This window comes from Perognathus longimembris, chromosome 8, assembly GCF_023159225.1.
Source record: "Perognathus longimembris pacificus isolate PPM17 chromosome 8, ASM2315922v1, whole genome shotgun sequence".
NCBI lineage: Eukaryota > Metazoa > Chordata > Mammalia > Rodentia > Heteromyidae > Perognathus > Perognathus longimembris.
The window spans coordinates 25,304,208-25,325,908 of record NC_063168.1 but is presented as its reverse complement, the minus strand read 5'-3'; the positions used below and the strand labels follow the sequence as shown (position 1 = coordinate 25,325,908).

The window sequence follows — 21,701 nt, the reverse complement described above, 5'->3', positions numbered from 1 at the left end:
CACTGGACCAGGCATGTAAGCAGAACACAAAATATTTCCTAGCTTGTAATCCAACTGTGCCAACAGCAAAAATGTGTATGTTTTTAAACCATGACTTTTTAATTGCTAGGGATTATTTGAGTAGAAAGTACAAATTAGCTAAGTTAACTTATAAGTTCTATGCAAACAAATGATGAACATGTTTAAGGGCAATCAGTGACTGTTTAGGGCCCTACTCTCATCCATTGGTGGTATTTGTCTGGTTGGTCCTCTTCAGAGATTGACATAGAGTCAGGGTCTAGTCTGAGCATATGTACATTTCCTATCATCTTACCCTCCAAACCAGGTACCATAGTCATTGGGAAATGTGCTTTGATGAAAATGTGCTGTCATTCTTGCTTCTTTCTATTTGCCTCCCCAAGGAAGTAGAAGAAATTTTAAAAGCTTAGGAGAAACAGCTAACTTCAGCTGAGAGAAATGACCAAGTAGAAAAAATAAACCATCATTTTTATTCCCACCCTCTCTTCTCCTCCCCTCTCCACCTCTATGCTAAAGTGCTTTTCTGTATTTTTAGGAGAGAAGGATACTGCCACTGAAGAGGCTGGCTCACCTGTGAAATCTACACCTGCTTCTCCAGTGCAGAGTCCATCAAAGGCAGAGACTAAGAGCCCTGCAGTTTCTCCTACCAAATCGATAGAGGGTGAGTTGGGCAGAGCATACAGGAGGGTGGAAGAACATTCTTCTAGGAAAGGTACCTACATGGAAGCAGAGGATGTCTGCACATTGCAGGTAGCTGCCTTTCAATAGGTGTTGTCTGCACCCTTGGAAAAGCTTTCTCCCCTGCTACTTCTATGGAATTGGACATAAAGCTATGACAGTACACCTTGCAGTATAACCCCTGCCAAGCAATGATGAATGAGCCAATGATTGACCTTCTCATCTCCAGTTAAGACACACTGGCTGATGGGCCTTTCCAGATGTGCCAGCCTGGTGCTCAGACTGTTACCTGCATAGAGGCCACCTGAGGATATTACTAAAATGAAGGTTCTGACCCATGAAGACTGGGATGGGACCTGAGACTCTCTTTGACTTTTCTAGGGAGAGGCTGGTAGTATCTTTCTCAACCTCACCTACCCATTGGGACCACTCAGAGAAGGTGTCAAGGTCCTGCTGCTGGGAGCCCACCTTAGTGTTTCCAATTTAAGTTGTCTAGAGGGAGTGTGGGGACAGGGTACAGCTTGGAGTTATAAAATCTCTCTGGGTATATCTAAGTATACGCCCAGTTGTGAAAACTTCACTAGAGACACTGGTGTAGAGAAATGAATTCAAGGCCCAACTGAACTGCTAATTTCAGCAAATCAGGTAACCTTTCTGGGCCTCAGTTTACCTTGTCCACCAAAGGGGGCTACTATTTTCCTCTTTAAAGGTTCTCATATTTGTAAGGGAAGTATTGATGAAAGCATGTTTTGAAAGAGTAAAAGCATAACTTAATTTTATGATCTAATTATAGTTATGATTCTACATATGGTGGGACAATGATGCTGTTATGTTTCTGGCCACCTAAATCATAAAAGTGTATGTAATGGGCTCCCAGACTCCCTCCTGGGCAAAAAGACTCTTCCTCCTCATCCCCCAGAGACCCAATCAGAGAGGGCTGCACTGCCATCTAGAGGGCAGCAAGTTGGTTGGCTTGCTGGAACTTTCTCCCTCCTGGGTGAAATGGCCACATGTTTAACTCAGAGAAGCTCCACCCTGATCTCCCACCCTGCCAACTTCTGCTTGGAGTGCAGGCCCGGCATTGCCAGAGGAAACCCATCTGCTTGAGGCCAGAGCCCCAAGTGGATGTCCGCAACTGTTTGTGTTCACTGCGTCTCATTGTGATGTTGTGTTGTCAACCTGTCTCCACAACGTCTTCCTTTCTTTTCCCATTTGTGCCTTCATCAAAGGAGTTTCCTCCGATTCTGAATACTTGTCTCTGTAGTAAGTATAGAGAGGCTGCTTACTAATAATGCACTCCAATGTGTGCAATCGGGGAGGGAGGGACTTTCAAAAGGAATATAGTATCCCATTTTTTTCCTTTACTATTCACAACTCTGCCTTCAGGAGGTTTCCTGGATATGAAATTCACCTGCATCATGCATGGACTAGGCTTTGGTGTTAGAGGCTTGGATGTATACATAGATGAACAAACACAACCCGCACACTCATCCAGAAGCAACCAGCCCCACAGAGCAGGGCAGTGGGACCACTCTCAGCACTTCTGTGACAGAACTCCCCTCTGTCTCTGTTCATAATATACGGATGCCTCTAAGGAGTCCATGGCCTCTTCTAGGGCCATGGACCAGGGCCATCGCCATTGGATGCCAGCTGCCTCTGAAGGATGATGAGCAGGGGGCCTGGACTGCCTAGGACCTCCAGCATCTGTCTTTAGGATTTGTGTACCAACTGCAGAAATGAAGCACAGAGACAGAGGGGAGATTGATGAGATGAATAGGACAAAGGGTAGTGATTCGTCATCAGCCTCTAGGAGGGAGAAAGGAGAAGAGTGTGTGATAGGTAGGTTGACTGCTCACCCACCAACTAACATTAGATTCACTGTAACAGGAATCTGCTCTGGTCCAGGCCCATGGAGTGGCAACTGAAATGTTAGAATAACATCTTGAGAGGTTAGAATAACAAAAGGTATAGTCTTCCCTGAAGATTTTCCCATGCCATAGACAGCTGGGGAGCACAGCTACAATGCCACTGACCCCAGATGATGAGGGTATGGGCTGCAGTGGTGTGGAGTGATCAATGAAGGGCGACCTTGGCCAATTCCCCAGGGTAGATGGGACTGATCTACTGGTAGGCAACATCACACAGGAAGCTTACCCATCTGATCAGGGGTGACTTTTTTTCATTCATTAACTTGTTAGAACTTCTTGTGTGAAGTCACCTTAATGTTGCACCTCATTTGTCCTGACTCATATCCCATCAGCTTCTTTGAGGGAGACTCCTATAGTCCCCTTCACTTACATCTGACTACTGTGCTACCTCCATCTCTGTGACTGTCCCCTGACTGCTTCTGCCCCTGCTGAATCCATCCTGCAGTGAGGTCTGAGGACTACTGGCTGAACCTGTAAAGAAATGTCCCCGTATTTGACATCACATGCCACTAAATAATTTAGCTCTCTCAAATAAGTGAAAGCACTGAAAAATAGGAGAATAATATGGATCTTTGCTTTCCATAGGTTACAGCATTATTTCCAGCTAAAGAATAGAAAAACACTCTGCAGTGTATTTACATCAGTTAGTTATATGCACGGTGTTCTTGGAATTGTGAGAACTCATATAGTACTTGATGTTTTAAGTCTTGAGTGGTTTATTATGTAGTACTACATAATTATTAACTCATAATATGTATAGAGTTTTATAGAATTAGTTCTACTGTGAATTTACTAGAGTTGACTGGGCTTAGTTTGCTGGCTCCAAACTCCCTGTGATGTTAGTGGGGGCTATAGTTGACTGGGAGTTTCACTTGGCCAGAATTTCCAAGATAGCACACTCACATGTCTAGCACCTTGCCAGCAGTAGTCAGAAGGCTCTCGGTGTGCTCTCCCCACCCCATCACCATTTCTCTCCTCTCCTCTCCAATTTTCTTCCTTCTCTCTACATGTGATGCAGCATCACACCTGTTTTTATTGTGGCAGTCAGACTTTTTATATGATAGTCCAAGTTTCCTAAAGCTATATCCAGGCAGTGTTTAGTCTTTGGCCCAAAGCTGGCTCTAGGTACTTTCTCTGTGTTCTAGTGGTTCTAGTGAATCCCTGGGCTAGCCTGGATTCAGTATATGGGAGGGGACCAAACAAGCATGTGAATACCTAAAGGCACTGTGCATGTGGCCGTATTTGAACATCAGCAATACTATATGCCTAAATACCATTTGGGTGCTTAACGGTGTTGTCAAATTCATTCAACAGTAGTGAGTGGGTGGGAGTTACAGAGACGTAAATGTGAGAAAGGATATGCCATTCTTAATCCATGTTTCTCAGTTTGCATACCTGAATGTTTATTAAAAATTGTCAAACACTAGGAGAAGATGCACAAAGTATGGCTAGAGCCAGCCTTTGGAGCTGGCAGATAGAAATGGAACACACTATCTGGCAGTAGTGGTCACGAAACTGGGGAAGTGGGCATTCTTGAAAGGCACTGCCTTAAGAATTTCCAGAGAAACAGAACCAATAGTTTATGTGTGGATATACTAAAGGAGACTTAGGGAATTGCTTCACATGACTATGGAGACTAAATCACACAATAGCATGTGTGCAAGCTGATAAGCCAAGACATCTAGTGCTGTAATTCACCCTCAATCCTGAGAACTAGGAGCTCCAACATGCTAGTCAAGAAGATGGATGCCCCAGCTGCAGAAGAAAAGAGTTCACTGTTTTCCACCCTTTTGTTCTGTTTGGGTCCTGTGCAGATTGGAGGATGCCCAATCATATTAGTGAGGGCAGATCTTTACTCAGTCTACCAGGTTCAAGTGCTAACTTCTATAAACACCTGCATAGACATACCCAGAAATAATATTTAATGGGTTACCTGGGTATTCCTTGACTCACTCAAGTTGACACACAACATTAACTGCTCAGGGACATTGATAGAGCAAGAGACAAGGAGTGGTTGGATGCTGAGGCTGTGGAATACTGAGAAATGAAGTCTGAAAGTGTCTAAACAAGCTCTGCACTTCCCTACCTTCCTTATCATTCATCCTCTAGAAGCCTTTCAGCCCACTGTTCCCCAACCCACAGGCTCTAGAAGTGGGCCATCTCTCCTAAATCCACTCTTGCCCCAAATCACCTGCTCTCTCAGTTCCTCCTCTACCATCTACCATTGGACTGAGCCCCTCATTTTCCAGCCTAAGCTCTACTCTACTCACTTTCCATGTTTCCTCTTCTCAGAGCTCCAAGTGCCCTACTCAGGAGAAAAGGCTAGTTGTTCTTAGAGGATGTGGGAAGATGTGCTTCCACATGCACCTTGGTTTTTTTTCTGGTGTCCCTCTCAGCCTACTCTGCAGTTTAACTCCCCTGTGCTACTAATGGAGGAGAGGGCGAGGCTCTCAGCCAGTCCTTGATGCTCTCCAGGGGCCCAATACCTGTTTCTTTCTGGCATCCTACCCCACTGCCTCCTCTCTTGACCTATAAAACCTGCCAGCATTTTCTACCCCTATAGTTAAGTAGTGACCCCTATTGGGAACATGGTTCCTCTAGCTCCACATTTACCACTACTCCCCAGAACAGGTCACATGACAAAGCTATCTGAGGTCATAAGGGTGTACAGAGTGTACAGGTGTGGCCCTTGTTTTCTACATGATGTGAAGATCATTGAGCATTGCTCCTCTAAACCTAGATACATGGTAGGGGCTGTGGTTGTAAATGAGGTTGGCAGCAGAACAGATGTGGGTGAAGGGACACGGGTGGAGGCGTGGAATAGGGCGCCATTAGAGTGAGGACACTCATCACCACTAGGGCAGCAAATGACACTTGAATAGAAAGTGGGATCCTCTCTTGTTTCACAAGCATGTTTGTAGAAATAGAAGGCAAGTATAAAAATCATCTTCGTACAAGAGCAGCAAGGCCCAAGCTTGTATCCCTAATGGGTCATCTAAGAGAGGCACCTGTCATAAGGGTCTAGACTGAAGAGTAAAGCAGTAGGAGGTACAAGAACCGAGGAAGATAAGAGTGAGGACCAGAGAAATAGGTACTGGGGCCAAAGGGTAGCACTCAGGCTGGTGGTTATTTATATAGTTGAATTCAGTTCAACACAGGTAGTGATAGGCAAGAAAGAGTGATTTTACTGGCTTTGCTAAAATAAATCAATTCATTGTTTGCTCATGCATTCAATCACTCAGAGGTTCCACAGACTTTTCTGAGTAGAGTCTAGGAGCCAGTTACCTAGATAGTCATAATCTTTCCCTACTTTAGTTAATAGTAGGTAGGAGAAGAACACAGACAAACAAGTATAGTTTTTCAGTTGTGGTAGAAGCTTACAGCAGAGGCAAAAAGGACAGAGTGAATTCTGCATGGTAGTGGGATTGAGGACTGGGGAAGGCCTTAAGGAAGACAAATTCAAATCAATTCATGGTTTGAAGTGCAGGTTGAGGACACACAGAAAGAAGAGCTTGCAGACAACAAGAAGCAGGCTAGGATGACACAAAGGGGCTCAGGGACCAGGAAGTCAATTGAGCTAGATAAGCGCAGAAAAGAAGTTGGAAGAAGGTGAACAGAGAGAGCATAGTGTCCAGACTGATTTGTGCTATTTGGGAGCACTGCAGGTGATGGCCACAGGCCTACAGGACCCTGGAGAATGTGGTGGCTGAATGATGATAGGCCATGGCAGGCAGTGAGAAGGATGGGAATCAGTGGCCATAGTCTCTGGTGCTAAGAGGGAGACTGTCCATGGGAAAGGTCTGGGGGAAGACTCTGGCTTGCCAGTTTCTGAAGTGAGGAAAGGCCTTGTGATGAGATGCTCTTGCCCATGTAGGCCATTCTAGCTGCCCTAAGTTTAGCACTCTCTAGCCCATCACCCACAGAACCAAATTTTCCCGTTTACCCCTGTCAGCCCCTAGGCTACTCTTCAAACTTATTTCTATACCTCCTTCAGTAACATCAGGTACATCTTCCCCTGTTACCCACATTCCTATGCAGTAGAGCATATGGGGTTCCTTTGTGTGCCCTGGAAACACAGGACACTCACAGTACCCACCCCCCACACTCTCAATGCACACACACACACACACACACACACACACACACACACACCATATACTGAAACACCGTTCAGCTCTTGGGATGGGAAGGACACTGGACAGGAACTCATGGCCTTACGCTGCCTACCACAGGACAGTTGTGCTCAGATTTCAGCTGTGAGGTGGGCAGGAAGGAGCCAGATGAGCTTCACATTGCTTTGTAAGTCTGCTTTTTCAAAGTCTGAGGCTTTACCATCCTTCCTCCTCCCTCTCCTCTCAGGCATTTCCAAGTCTGCATGGAAACAGGGTGGGTGGAAGGTGGTTGGAGGATTTACTTTCTGGAGTTTAAGCAGCTCTGCCTTTGAACATGGTGCTAAACCATTCCAGGCAAAATAAGACCTGGGCCCTGGCAGCGCTAAAATGGTCCAAGCTGCTTTTGCTAACATTTATATTCTAAAATTTGAAGTCCATACAGATCAGAGTATTTCATCCTCCTTCTGCCTTTACCTCCCTGCCTCTTGCTAAGATCCTCAGAAATTTCCTAGGTTCTCCGCTGGTGTAGGAATGGAATAGGTTTCATTCCTACACCAGTTTTACCTGTGGAACTGGGCTGCTTACAATTCTTAGATGCTTCCACCAAGGTGGTTATGACATACCCTCCCCTTCCAACAGCCTATCTCTTCTACTCTGTGTGTTTCCGGATTCTCCCCGCTAGAGTTACTCTGAACTGAGTCTCTGCTGGGCCCCTGACACCTTGTGGCATTTCTAAGTGTGGAGACAGGAGCATAGTTACTGCCTTGCCCATGCCATGTCCCCAGGGCAGGCCATGTAGAAGGGGCACAGGGCTTAGATGAGAACCTCTGCCCCTGAGAGCCCTGCTCCCTACCCCAGCAGTTTACCCCACCCATAACTCTAGACTTGGCAAACAGAATTGCCTAGAAGTGATTTTGTTGAAAGTGGACACTATTACCTGAATAAAATATTACAAGTCATGCCTTCTGATCTTTTTTTTCCCCCCCTAGAAGATTCCAAGCAGATAGAAAAGAGCAAAGCCACCACCGAACCCAAAACAACCCAGCCAGAAGGAGTGGTGGTGAACGGGAGGGAGGAAGAGCAGACTGCAGAGGAGATGCTCAGCAGAGGCATGAGCCAGATGACCACCAACGCCGACACGGATGTCGATGCCTCCAAGGACAAAACTGAGTCGGTCACCAGTGGCCCCATGTCCCCAGAGGGTTCGCCTTCCAAGTCTCCCTCAAAGAAGAAAAAGAAATTCCGAACCCCCTCCTTCCTGAAAAAGAGCAAAAAGAAGGAGAAAGTGGAGTCCTGATTGGTGGCACTGTGGACTCCCCTGTGCATCCTCTCCCTCCTCCCCTTTCCTTTTCCCAATTCTGTCCCTGGAAGCACAGGGCCAGGAGGGATAGAATAGGACCCAGGATTACACTCAGAAGGGGAACTTAAAGATCACCCCACCAACCCTTCATCTTACAGTTACCCCAGGGAAATCAGGTGACTTACACAAGGTCATACAGCTGGTTAGCAGCAGAGCCTGCAGTGAGCCTGCACTAGAGTTCTGGCCTCCTGACTCCCAGTCCAGTGCTCTTTCAACTGTACAACACTGCCTAGTCATGGGCCACCTTTGTTAGGATGTTGCCCTCCAATCTGAGCCCAGGACAGGAAGGCCAGAAATGGGCTGTGAACTCTCACAGGCTCAGATGGAATCAGATGGTCAAGGCTTCCCCAGGGGTAAGGTCTGTTTCTTCCCAGGAAACCCATCTCATGCTGGAGGAGCTGTCTCCACATTAAGAAGCCTTTCTACTCTTTTCCATTTTGGGGCCCAGCCCTGCTGCTCCAAGTAATTAGACAAATCAACCCATCCCCTCTGTAGAAGAAGTTACTCTTTGATCCCAAGGCTGATGGCTTAGCTTGTACTTCCCCAAACACTAACCCTGAGCTTTCTTCATGGAACCTCTTGAATGATGGGTGGAAGAGCTTGTAAGAGTTGACAGACATAAGGACAAGTCAAGTAAGCCTGATGATTGGGGAAAGCTTTAACTGATGTAAGAGCCCAGCAACTTGCCCTGTTTGAATTGTGCATCTTCAGTGCTTCAAAACGAAAACCAAGTTAGTATAAGAAAAAGTCTCATGCTCAGGGCAGAAATTTTGGAATGTTTAAATCCACTAGCATTGAGTCATACAAAGAAGATACAAGTAGCACTGGAAATGCTGTATCTGTCTAGCTTTGCAAGATATATGGAACAGTATGGCTACATCTGTCCTATGGTCAAGTGCCCCCACCCTGACCTTATTCTCACACCCAGGAGCACTTGCTCTCTGACCAGAACTGGCGTCCTAATCTTGGCAGCTTGAGCTTGGCTCCTATAAGGGGATTCCAACCCTGAGTCACTAGGGTCCAGCAGAGGGAGAGTCAGAAATGTGTTCAGGGTTAACCCTCATGAATCAGCTCTCAGAGAAATAGTTGGGTGTCTCCAGCTCTGTCATTTTGTTCATCCTGGGCCTGGTCACAGCCACAGCTATGGTTTTAAATGCTAACACTATGTTCCACGGGGCACAAATTAAGGAACATTTCTGGCTCCAAGACAATCCATTTTCTTTAAAGCACAGTGTCTTCCTTTTTATCCTAATTATTGTTAAAATGTTTTCGAAAGTTCTTCACCATAGTTTTCTATTCTGTGCACTATCTGTAGATGCTGTGCAAGTTTCACATATATTATACCTACTGGCCCCCATCATAATCCCGTGAAGTGGATAAAGTCATTTCTGCTTCATGATGAGGAAGCCGAACCTACCCTCACCCCCCAAATCATTGACTTTCTCAGAAAGAACAGGAGCCTTAGATTTCAACCCAGGTTCTGAGCCCTGAGTTCCTGCTCTTAACAGCTATGGTAGATGGACAGTTTTAAGGGTGATTGTTTTAGTCCGAGCCATTTCTGTGACTGATCTCTACTCCACGTGTAATGAAGGTAGGTAATTACCTGGGTTCATGGCATTCTGCTCCTGATAAATATTGACTGTGGCAATGCCCATTTGGACCTCTGACAAAGGAGAGAGAAGAGCCTCTGGATGGGGCAGGAAATGCTAATTCATGGCTGGCTAGTTTTGAGGGGGGAAGGAAACTGACATATCACCAAGGAAAATCTTATGCTGAAAACCAAATGCAGATTCTTAAGTCTGTGCTTAACACTTGCCTGGCCCCCTCCCTCTGTTCTGCTTTCTGGTTGGGTCACGTCTTATGATGGACATCCTAGTGGTCAGAGGCATGAATGCCTCAGAAAAACCTGTTCCATGGGAAATGCCTTTAAAAGCCAATCCTTTGATGCCTTCTTTAAAAAAGTAGATTTCACATTCATTCTTTCATAATATTTGTTAAACATCCACTTTGCATCAGGCATTATGCTGACATTGAAAAAAAAAAGATCATTGTAACTGGGATCGTAAGTGGCAAAGGATGTTGAGAGAAAGGAGATGTGGACATGCATGCCCTTGGGTACATACAGTTTTTGGGTACATACAGTGTGAGTGGTTGTTGCTCAGACATGTCATCTCAACAAACTCTATTCCCTTTACAGCAGTGAGGCCTCAAGTGAAAATGTCAGAGCCTTGCTGGAACATCATCCTTGCAATTTATGCCATGGATCCACTTCATAATTGACCAATTTGTTCATTCCTCACGTATTCAGAAAGTAAGCATTGATCTTGGGTTTTGGAACCAATAGGAGGATAGGACACAGCTCCTTCCCTCAAGAGATTCATAGGAGGCATGTAGACAAATTACAAAACAGGAAAGGAACAAAGGAAATGTGAGAAAGTAATGACTGACTGACTACTTTAGGGGCCAGAGAAACCTTCCTGAAAGGAGCAGTGGCTGAGTGAAGTTTTCAAAACAAAGAGGAACTTTCCAGAAGAACAGCAGTGTCAGAGGGTATTCTATGATGATGGGCTCATAGGAAAATGGGAGGAGCTGGATTTTATCAGGAGCCACTGAGGACTGGCCTTGTGGAAGAATCCCTTTGGTGGCTGAATGGAAATAGGGGAAATGTGTGAAGTGTGAAGTATAATGAGAATTCTCAAAAATGTCAACACTGACATGTTTGATGGCCTGTGACAAAGAGTTTCTACCCTGGAATTCCTTGCCACAAAAATTTTTGATATAGTATCTTAAGAGAGATTTTTGATGAGATCAAGGAGACGGAACTATTCAAAGAACTAATGCTTAGTATCTTGTTTGTCTAGGTGTAGAATTGCTGGGAATGGTATAGAATTATTCCGCCATGTTTCTTCCTTGGACATGAAGGATGTGATGCACTTAGCACCAGGCTAGAGGAGACATACCCCTGGTAGCTGCCTTTAGTGCCACAGAAACAGAATGCAGTCCCTCCTTTCCCCAAAGCAACAGGACCCCCAGGCAATAAAAGTGAAGGAAAGGAAATTTATTTGGCTTTCCATAAAAGTTAACAGAAAGGTTGGCATGAAACTGGAGGAAATGAAATTCTGCAAACTCAGAATGTATAAGCAAAGGGTTCATGTCTAGTTAAACCAGGGTGCTGGGTTTTGCCACAGGGAGGGTCAAGAAAATCCTGTAGTGTGTTTGCCTGATCTGGGAACAGAGAGGTTTCTGAACTGTTTCCATAAGGAAGGTGGGCAGGAGTAGAATGGAGAAGAGAGTTATAGAGACAAACTTGGTTCTGATGGCTTTTCATGCGCTGGTAGTTGGTGTCCAGGTGTGATGTTGAGGGGCCATCCATACCATGTGACCTTCCCCCAGATTGTAAAAAGTGCTGTCAAGGGAAACCCTCCACCCCAATTCTGATGGGCTGATGTTCATCTGGCCAGCAGTTAACCCAGGTAATTCTATTTCATAAGGGTTATACACATAAAAAATGACCCCATCAACATTCTTGCAAACAAAAAGAGGTATTGCCAATGTGGACAGCAATGTTCTTTTTAAAGGACATGGGATTTGGAGGAGGAACACTAGGTTCTCACAGTAAGAAGCTCATGGTAAAGCAATTCCCTTCATGTAGACTGAGCCTTGAAATCCTGGTCCCTATGTGATAGTGCTGTGGCAAGATGAGTTCCCAGATACGGTAATGAGGGCTACCACTGTTGCCTTCATGCACAGAAATACTATAAATCCACTTCTTGACTGCTGTAAAATTGAAAGAATGGCATGATTTACTCCCCAGAGTTTTAAGTTTGGACTTTTCTGGAAAGGTATACATAAGCAGTGAATATATGGCCTACTGTAGGCCACTGTGCTGGTCTTTTGTTTCAGGTCAACATTGTCCTAATTCTAGGCCAAGAGTAATTAGTTCTTGACTGCTGAACAGCTGAGAATACGTCCCTTCCTCATGCACACGTGTGGGTGTGCAGAAGCCCTTGGTTGGGTAGTGGAATTACAGCTGACTCTGAGCATAGAGAAACCAGTGTTTATATATTTCTCATTGAACTTTCCCACTGAACTTCCTAAGACTTTAAGTTCAATGACTAAGAAGAAATGAGAGAGAAGATAATGCCCTCTCTGCTGCCACAGTTAGGATAGGTCACGCCACAAGTCAAAACCCAACAGGACATCATCATGCCTGTTCTTACTGTGAGAACCCAAGGCTGAATTAATACAAGAACCAAGAGGCCTGCAGTGACTTTATGGTCATATAGTAAGCTCTCTGGTTATCTGTATACATTCCTACTTGTGCCTCAAAGTGAAAAATCATGCCTATTAGTGTCATCATTTCCAAAAGCCTTGTCTAACCAACCTATTTTGATGTAACACACATTTTGTGGAAAATGAGAGACCATGCATAGAGTTCTGTCTCCAAGACACACCACGTCCTGTGCCTCCCAGGAGCACAGTCACCTAGCAGGCAGTGTGGGGACTTCAGGCTGAGCATCCTTTAGTGGAGAAAACACCTTTTACTTTTATATGTAGACAGTTTCCAGGATAAGTAGGCCTCTCATAGGAACAATGGGAAAGAATCTCCAATTGGATATATGTCTTGCATAGTTAGGTGGTAGAAAATTCTGCCAAATTGATGATTGGTGCCACTTGTCTTCAAGATTTTCTCCAAAGTTTGGCAATCACTGAGAAGTCAGGGCCTGGAGATGGAGGAAGATGGTTGTGTCTGATACAGGAGAGGTTTTCAGACAAGGGTGGAGTCAGTCTTGGTGTGAGAAGGCACTGTAGTCTTCCTAGAAGTTAAGACCGTGGCTCCATTCTTAATTTTCTCAAGCACAGAATGAGGATGGTTGTTAGGGGGAATTTCCCTTAACTCTAAGAAGTGTAGGTATTACAGAGTTTAGGGGGTGGGAGGAGAGGAACTATAGGAAGACCCTAAACTCATTCCTCTTCTAGAAAATAATTTTGTATAACTCTTCGAAGCCAGAGGGCCAGCTTTTCCTTTTTAATGTGACTCAGAAGATAACAGTTAGATCAAGGATGGAGAGACCACATTTGAAAAACATCACAGCCCCATGTACAATGGGAATACATTTGAGGACCCCCATCCCCTTGTGTTAACTCCACCTCATGCCTAATGGTCCTGCTTTCTGAGTGATCATATGATATGGCAAGAGTAACCACCTTTAAACGACTGCAATTTTCTACAAGTGTCAATTGCCAATATTCACTCTCTCCTGGGAAGAGGCAGGAGGCTGGGGTGGGAAGACACAGCAGTTCAGAGCCTGGAATGGTCTGTTGGGGGACAGGGCTGCAGGAACCCAGTCTAGCTAGGGAGTGTTCAGTGGATGGTTTCAGTGAAATGTCTGTGTCTGACAATCGTCACATGAGAGTACTACTTCCTGTCTTCCCTTGTACATACATTGTCCGTGTTTAGCTATTCCCAGTATTGTGAGGTTTCAAATAGGGGTTCCATGTAAATACTCTTTCTGCTACTGAAATGCCAGCTCCCCAGATTGTGCACCATTTCCACAAACAGTTCTGCCTTTCTCTACGCTAACACTTTTTGAGCCATTGATGTGCAGATGGATGGTTAGTCTCTTGGGCTTTTATTTTGCAATTTTATATATATATATATCTATACATATATAATATATATATTTATGGGTTGGTTTTGTATAGTTTTCTGTTTGAATCTCTGAGCACCAAAGCTGCCCTTTGATTTTCACGAGAACTTTCCAAAGCCACTTCCTGAGCCCTTCTGATGCTTTGGTGTCTGACCGTGTTTCAGGGTGGTGTTTCTGCCCATGGATTTCTGTATGTATGTATGTATGTATGTGCTGTTCTTTTATCTGCGGATATTACCTAGTAAATCGAACGTGCTTGGCTCCCGGTGTGTGTGACTCATCTCTATCAGCTACTCGTTTCTCCGGGCTCCTAGTGTAGTTGGCTAGGTCACAACTATCCTGGCTCTCCTTCTTGTTGGGATAGAAAACTGGCTTCATCAAATCACCCAGAGGTGATCTAATTCAGGGTTACAATTTGTTTTCCACAGATTGCATTTCCAGGAAGTTAGTTCTAGTAACATATAGAGAGTTACCTTCCTCTTTCAGCCATCTCCTAAACACTGAAACTACTTTGGGGAGAGAGAGCTGCAGTCTCACAATCCCAGGTTCCATGTGACAAGTTTTATTTCTGCCACTATAGACTATGGTGTCAGGCTGTCTCTATCTCCAATGTAACCCCTTTCGTCCTCAAGCAGGAGCTGCCCGACCAGCAGGTAGCAAGGCCAGAACGAGGGTTACATGAAAGCCTCGGAACCCGTGTGTGAACGCGAAGGGCCCTTCCTCCCTTTTGACTCACTAAGAACAAAAGCGCGAGACACGTGGGCTGCTTCGGGGAAAGCTCCTTGAATTTCCGTTTAATAAGGGGAAGTGCAAATACACTTATACCAGCAGTGACTGTAGGAAGGGGAGGGACTTGGAGTGCCTAGCTAGGCACTAGCGATTGGCTAATGAACTGTCCATCATGGTGAAGTCACGGAACTTCCTCTATGGGCGGAGACCACAGCCCCCCAAGGACCACCCCTCTGGGGTCTCAGGGCGCCATGGTGGCATACATGCTCGCCACTGAGAGGCGGGGGCTGGCCTGGCTTCTCTTCCGGTTGAAGCTGGAAGGAGGCAGGACGGGCTAGAGCCAGTCGTCCCCTCTTAAAGGCATAGCCATCCCCTACACTATGGCATTGACGTATGTGGCCTCTTGCTCTGGGCCTATAAGCTTGCTGTATTGATGTAAATATAACCCATGACCCACAAATTAATTTGTGATTGGGCACTGGTGGCTCACTCCTGTAATCCTAGCTACTCCAGGAGACTGAGAGCTGAGGATCCTAATCTGAAGCCATCTGGGGCAGAAAACTAAGGTTTTTATACCCAATTAACTAACAAAAAAACTGAAAGTAGAGGTGTAACTTAAGTGGTAAAGCACTAGCCTTGAAGAAAAAAGCCAAGAGAGAGCTTAAGAGCCTGAGGTTTAATCCAAATCTTGAGCAACAAATGGAATTGTGGCTATTTTTTTCCTATCACCACCTATCATTTCCTATCATTCCCCTTGCTATGGAATCAGTAATTCCAGGGCTATGCTGGCAAGCTGTCAGCATTTCTTTTGTAAAATCTCCCCCAGAGGCCTCTATAACTGTCCTGGCACATAGAGGTGATTAGGTCCAAAGCCCAGCAGCTGGGGATGGTCTCTGCTCCTTGTAAGTACAATGACCACCATTGTTCTAAGAGAAGCTCTGCCTTTTTCAGCACCACTAAGGGGTTGTCCCAACATGGCTATGCCGCTGGCTCTCTCAGCCCCAAATGTCCTGGGGGATGGCTAGACCTAGTTGCAATTTTCTCTTAAGAGAACTCACCCTCCTTTGAGGCTGTCATTCCTCCCTGAGGCCCCAAGACCTAGCAGAGTACATTGGCCAGTACATAGCAGACATTTTCCAAACAAACTTAGCACAGTGATTGGGCACTGGTGACTCATGCCTGTAATCCTAGCTACTCCAGGAGACTGAGAGCTGAGGATCCTAATCTGAAGCCATCTGGGGCAGAAAACTAAGGTTTTTATACTCAATTAACTAACAAAAAACTGAAAGTAGAGGTGTAACTTAAGTGGTAAAGCACTAGCCTTGAAGAAAAAAAGCCAAAAGAGAGCTTAAGAGCCTGAGGTTTAATCCAAAGTATATACGTATGTGTACACACACACACACACACACACACACACACACACACACACACACACACACACACCCCACTTGAAACAATGCAGTGGAATATTCAAGATGGAACAGGTCATTAAGGTCATATTATTTCCCCTTCTCCAGTCTGCAGATGAGGAAACTGAGGTACAGAGATGAAGGAGTTTACTCAAGGACTCCTACCCCCCCCCTCCCCAGACTGCTGTAGGTTCTCAAACATTTGGGATCCAAAAGGTACCAAGACTCCCTCTCCACCAAAATATACAAATCCACAAATCCCTGTACTTCTGATTCCAGTGAGAAGTGTTCCTGCATTTTGGTGCTCAGGGCTACTAGATACTGGCCTATGTGTTAAATGATAAGGGAAGGCAGTGATAGCTGCTATGTTGCAGAGGGGGGTGGGAGGTAAGAGGCCAGGCAGGGGAGGGAGCACTCTGGAGCCATGATGCTTGGATTCAAGTTCCAGCATTGCCGTATTTACTAGCCACCTGGTTTTCCAAGTCCTCCCTGTAAAGGTGCCCACCTCATTTGGCTGTTGTTAGCTTGTTTAGAACTAGAAAATAACAGAACATGAGGTAAAAGCTCTATGTGAGCTCTTCTTATCACCAAGTGAGCCCCTAAGTGAAGAGCAAGTACAGCAGCAACAACTTACAAAAGGATTTTGAAAGTTCCTGAGGAGTAGTTGATTTTATCTGTTCAAGTTGATGAAGACTTCAGCCCAGAAAGCCACGCAGACACAGTCCTGTACAGCAAAAGGAATTTATTGTAAACAGGAGCTAACGGGCTAGCTCTCACAGGAGAGAGACCAGCACCCTGTCTTTGTGTAAGGGGGTATTTATTGGGCCAAGGGGCTAGAAGCAGGAAAATTTCCCAGGGGGCAGGGAGTACAGTGGAACCTACAGATGGATCACTCCCTGGCTTACACCTCTCTTGGGCCCCCTTGTAGCAATTTTTTTGCCTTTTTCTAAATGTGCCTTGCCTATTCAGGTACTTGCTGAATAGTCTCATAAGGAGAGTGAGGACTTTCACCAACCAAACTGTCAGCCAAATGCACCTTTAGAGGGCACTCTCACCCCAGAATCCCATCCACTGGCATCCTTGCTTCAAATCCTCCAAGGTCTGTGCCTTCCCCAGTCAGCACTCTACTCAAATAACTTGCTTGGATACCTTTTGTTTCTGGCCCTAACTGCATGGCTAGCTTCGCCATGCTGTGCCCTAGCCACCCCACATTTCTATGCCCACTTCATCTGCTCCTTCAGTGCAAGTGGGAGCTCCTTTGGCTCTCCCATGTAAGTCAGTGAACTGCTCATCCTCCACCCTACATAACTGTGGTGCCCAGTGACATTGGGGACATTGAGGAAGTACTGGGAACAACATACTTGGAGAGTCTGGAGCCATGGCCCCAGAATTTCTTCCTACCTTGTTGTTTCACAGATATTCCTGATAGGTCAGAGTTGTAGTGCTATGGCTAATTTAAAGTGCACCATCATGCATTTCAAAATGGATCTTTTCAATAGCAAAAGAAGAGGAGAGGCTTCCCATCTCCTCCCCCACCCTTCTCATCAAACAATGTCCTTCAAGTCCAAGGAAGGGAAGGGCAGAAAAGCAATACACCATGCAATAGGATTTTTTCAATGATTTTTTCCATTTGGACCATTGTTGCCCCAGAACAGATTGAGGCTTGGGCAGGTTGGATTTCCTAGGTAGAAGGTTTCAGATGCTGGAGTGGTGGTTTTGAAAGGAATATGATAACATTTTAATCTAGGACCTTCTATGCTGTGCCTTCTACATGATCAAGTCCTCAGAAATCCCACTAAGTCTTTGCTGAAGCACCAGCAGTAGGGATATTGGGATCAGAGACACCACAGCCTGAGGCCTGACACGCAAAGCAAGACCACAGCCTACCCTTTGATTCCCTTTTACTTCCATGTAAGGTGGACGTTTCTGAGGAACTTCAAATACCCTGCCTCATTAGTAACCCTTCAGTCAACAGATGTTGCTCTGCAGTCAACAGATTTGTCCTTATACTAGTCCCCTCTTAATGGAAAAGCCACACATTCTCACAAGATATTGGTTCTGCAGAGTAAGATTTTGGGCCTCCCGAGGTACTGGGTATCCACCTGAGTTAAGACAGTATAGCCCCGGGAACCAAAAAATGCTTCACAAGTACTACAAGTTCTCTCATTTTAAGAAGCTAAGGTTTGAGGTAAGGAATTTACCACTACATTGATAGGACTGAGCATGGAACTCCTGGCTCCCATCCCAACTCAGTTCCAGGAAGTTGAGAAGTCTTGCTATGGTAACAACCACATGGTTCTTCCTGCAGCCAAGGAAGAACGTGTAATTAATGTCTCCAGATTATCCAGATGAAAGGAAGCTCCACTCTGTCATTAACCAGCATTCTTGCCTTATCACTACCTTTGAAGTTTATTTTGGTGGAAGAACACAATGGTTTCCCCAGGTTTGGTCTGGTGGCCAGCCCACTGGGCCTTTGCCTTGTCTGCACCCTTGCCAGCCCCTGAGCTTCCCCTGAAGGTGGTTCTGGTGTATCCATTTGGAGCAGGTAGTTGTAGGCCACCTGAATGTCCTCTTTATCCAGCTTTACATGACTCTGCATGTATTATCATCTCTCTGCTCTTTCACAATGATGACTCCTGGAAGGAGTGACACAAGTGACTCTGAATGTGTGGGCAGATGTTTTTGGAAGGACTAGTGCAGCTTAGGATAACAGCATGGAGAAGGGGAGAGGGGAGGGGAAGGAGAAACCTTAAGACAAACTTCTCCTCCCTCCACAATTATGGGGAAGGCTGAATCATTAAAGACCTATTCTGGTGGCTTGGAAAACAAACACCTAAGGCCAATGTGACCCCATAGCCTATTCTTATCCACACAGGACTTGACTGAGAAAGGAGAAGACAGTACACTCCTGCCCACAAGAGTGTGTCATTACAAAGCTATAGTAATAAAAAAAAAATACCATGGTATTGGCACAAGAACAGGCATGGGGACCAATGGCAAAAAAAGAACTGAAGACCCAGAAATGAATTTGCAAACCTATGGCCACTTAATCTTTGATAAGGGAGCAAAAAAAAACTAGGATGGAAGAAAGACAGCCTCTTCAACAAATGGTGCTGGAAAAATTGGTTTAACACCTGTAGAAAACTAATGTTAGATCCTGATATATCACCCTGCACCAGAGTCAGTTCCAAATGGATCAAAGACCTTGAGGTAAAAGCAGATGCCCTGAAAACATTACAGGAAGGAATAGGAGGAACACTAGGGTTCCTTGGCACAGGTTGAAACTTTCTTAATGAAGACCCAGAAACACAACAAATCAAAGAAAGGTGGACAAATGAAATTGCATGAAACTGCAGAGCTTCTGCACGGCAAAGGACAGAGCTAGCAAGATAAACAGAATGCCCATAGATTGGGAGAAGATCTTCTGTAGCCACACAACAGACAAGGGCCTCATATCTATGAGATACTTAGAGCTCAAAACTTAAATTCCCCCCAAAACAAATCCTAAAGACACAACTGCCCCATTAATAAGTGGGCTAAAGACTTAAAGAGAGACTTCTCTGAAGAGGCAATAAGAATGGCCAATGGGCACATGAGGAAATGCTCAACATTTCTGGTCATAAAAGAAAAGCAAACCAAAACAACATTGAGATTCCACCTCACTCCAGTTGAATGACCGTGATTAAGAAATATGATAACAAGGGGCTGGGGATATAGCCTAGTGGCAAGAGTGCCTGCCTCGGATACACGAGGCCCTAGGTTCGATTCCCCAGCACCACATATACAGAAAACGGCCAGAAGCGGCGCTGTGGCTCAAGTGGCAGAGTGCTAGCCTTGAGCGGGAAGAAGCCAGGGACGGTGCTCGGGCCCTGAGTTCAAGGCCCAGGACTGGCCAAAAAAAAAAAAAAAAAAAAAAAAAAAAAGAAATATGATAACAACAGATGCTGGCAGGGATGTGGCCAAAAGGGAACCCTATGACACTGTTGGTGGGAGTGTAAACTTGTTCAACTACTCTGGAAAGTAGTATGGAAGTTCCTAAAAAGACTTCCCCTCCCTAATTCAGACAGATATATATAAAATACCCAGGATACCAGAATCAAATACAGTGACAACATGGCTAAATCATAGGGAAGATGAACAGAGGAAAAAAGAAATAATTTCACATAGTACGTTGAAAATAATAACCTCAATGACAAGCCACTTGTTTTCATATTTTGGAGGTAATTTCTCTTAGTGTCATCTTATGTGATCATACATACATAGTTATTGAGCTATTGTGATCATATTCTATGACTATCATAGACATCTACTAATTATTACCAATAAGAGTTCATAGAGTTTATGTTCAGTTTATACATCTTGATCAATAGCATTCAAGATGACAAACAGTACAAGAAATGTATCCAATGCCCAACATATGATACTGTAACCTCTCTGTACGTCAGTTTGATAATAAAAATTTGAGGAAAAAAAAAAAAAAAAAAGATGTCACTCCTTCCGTCCTTTCCCCCTATCTCTCCCAACTCCACCCATCCTCTCAATTTACATGGTTCAATTGCACACATGTACATTGAATATTAGGTCAGACTCAAGTATATATTGAAGTAGTCTATCAGTAAGCTGGAAGAGCCATGGGCATGGGGTTGAGGTCTGGATGGAGCCAGGAAAGGCACTCTGCCTAGAGAGAAGTTAGTTGTGTGACCTAGTGAGCCACCTGCCAGGCCAGGGACAGGCACTATGTTTTCCACACTCCTAAAGGTTGAACTATGTTCCTTCCAGAAAAAAAAAAAAAGATATTTTAAAGTCCTAACTCCCACTACCTCAGAATAGGGTCATTGAAGTTGTGGCCTTTTAAGCTGAAGAAATATGTACATATGTATACACCCCCCCCACCCCCCCCCACCCCCCCCCACACACACTTGGGTGTATGTGTAGCCTTCCTATTAGAGAAAGATAGCCAGGGAAGTTATCTATGCATATAGAGGCAATTTTCTTCCTGCTAGGGGAAATTAATCTGTCTTTTAACTTATATTTTTGTTTTATCAGGACACGTAGTTACAAACGTCAATTTGAACTAAAATACATATGGCAAAATACAGTTCCCTGCCCACTTTTCCCCATTTCACTGTCCCTTCCCCCATAGGCTGATTTCCTGGCTTATACCTCTTCCTGTTTCTAAATAAGATGCATATGCTGTTATCTTCTCCTGGATGCACTGACTTCCTTCTACATAGACGTAGACAAGGATCTAGGATCTACTTCTCTTCCACTACCAACTCCATTCCTCTACTTCCTGTCCCCTCCTCCCACATACTTATCACAGTCCTTAGTCAGATCAATTGTCTCTGTTTACCTTATTGCACCCAGACAAATAGTATTCACAGGGGAGCAGTGCACCATGATTATGGTTCTGTCCTTAATTTTTGTTTTATCTGTAGTTAATAATTGCCTTTCTTATTTAATTTTTGGTACCTATTATTGATTCATTTCATAAATTCCAAGTCTCTCAAAATAATTTTCTATGAGGACAACACTACCAAGAAATCTATTTCTTTCCTTTATCACCTTTCTCCTTTCTTCCTGTTTCTCTGTGACTCTCCCTCCTTTCCTCTTATCTGTCTTCACCCTTCTTTCTCTCCCTCTTCACTCCATGTCCTTCTCCTTCTCCATGTCCTTCTCCATCTTTCTCCCTCTCCATCTTTCTCTCTCTCCCCATTTTCCCCTTCTCTCCTTTCCCCCTTCCCTTTTCCTTTCCCCTTCCCTTTTCTTTCCCTCCCCCCATTTCTCCTTCTCTCCCCTTTCCTTTTCTCTCCCTT

General features: G+C 44.8%; 1 protein-coding gene across 1 annotated transcript in view; it reads left to right on the top strand.

Moving 5' to 3' along the window:
- Positions 1–10,033, top strand: part of Add2 (adducin 2) — a 49,305-nt gene extending 39,272 nt beyond the window's left edge. Inside the window, exons 15-16 of the mRNA XM_048352693.1 lie at positions 554–679; positions 7,726–10,033. Of these exons, the coding sequence (XP_048208650.1) occupies positions 554–679; positions 7,726–8,033 (434 nt within the window). The 3' untranslated portion in view covers positions 8,034–10,033. The remainder of the gene's footprint in view (positions 1–553; positions 680–7,725) is intronic.
- Positions 10,034–21,701: the final 11,668 nt, after the last annotated feature.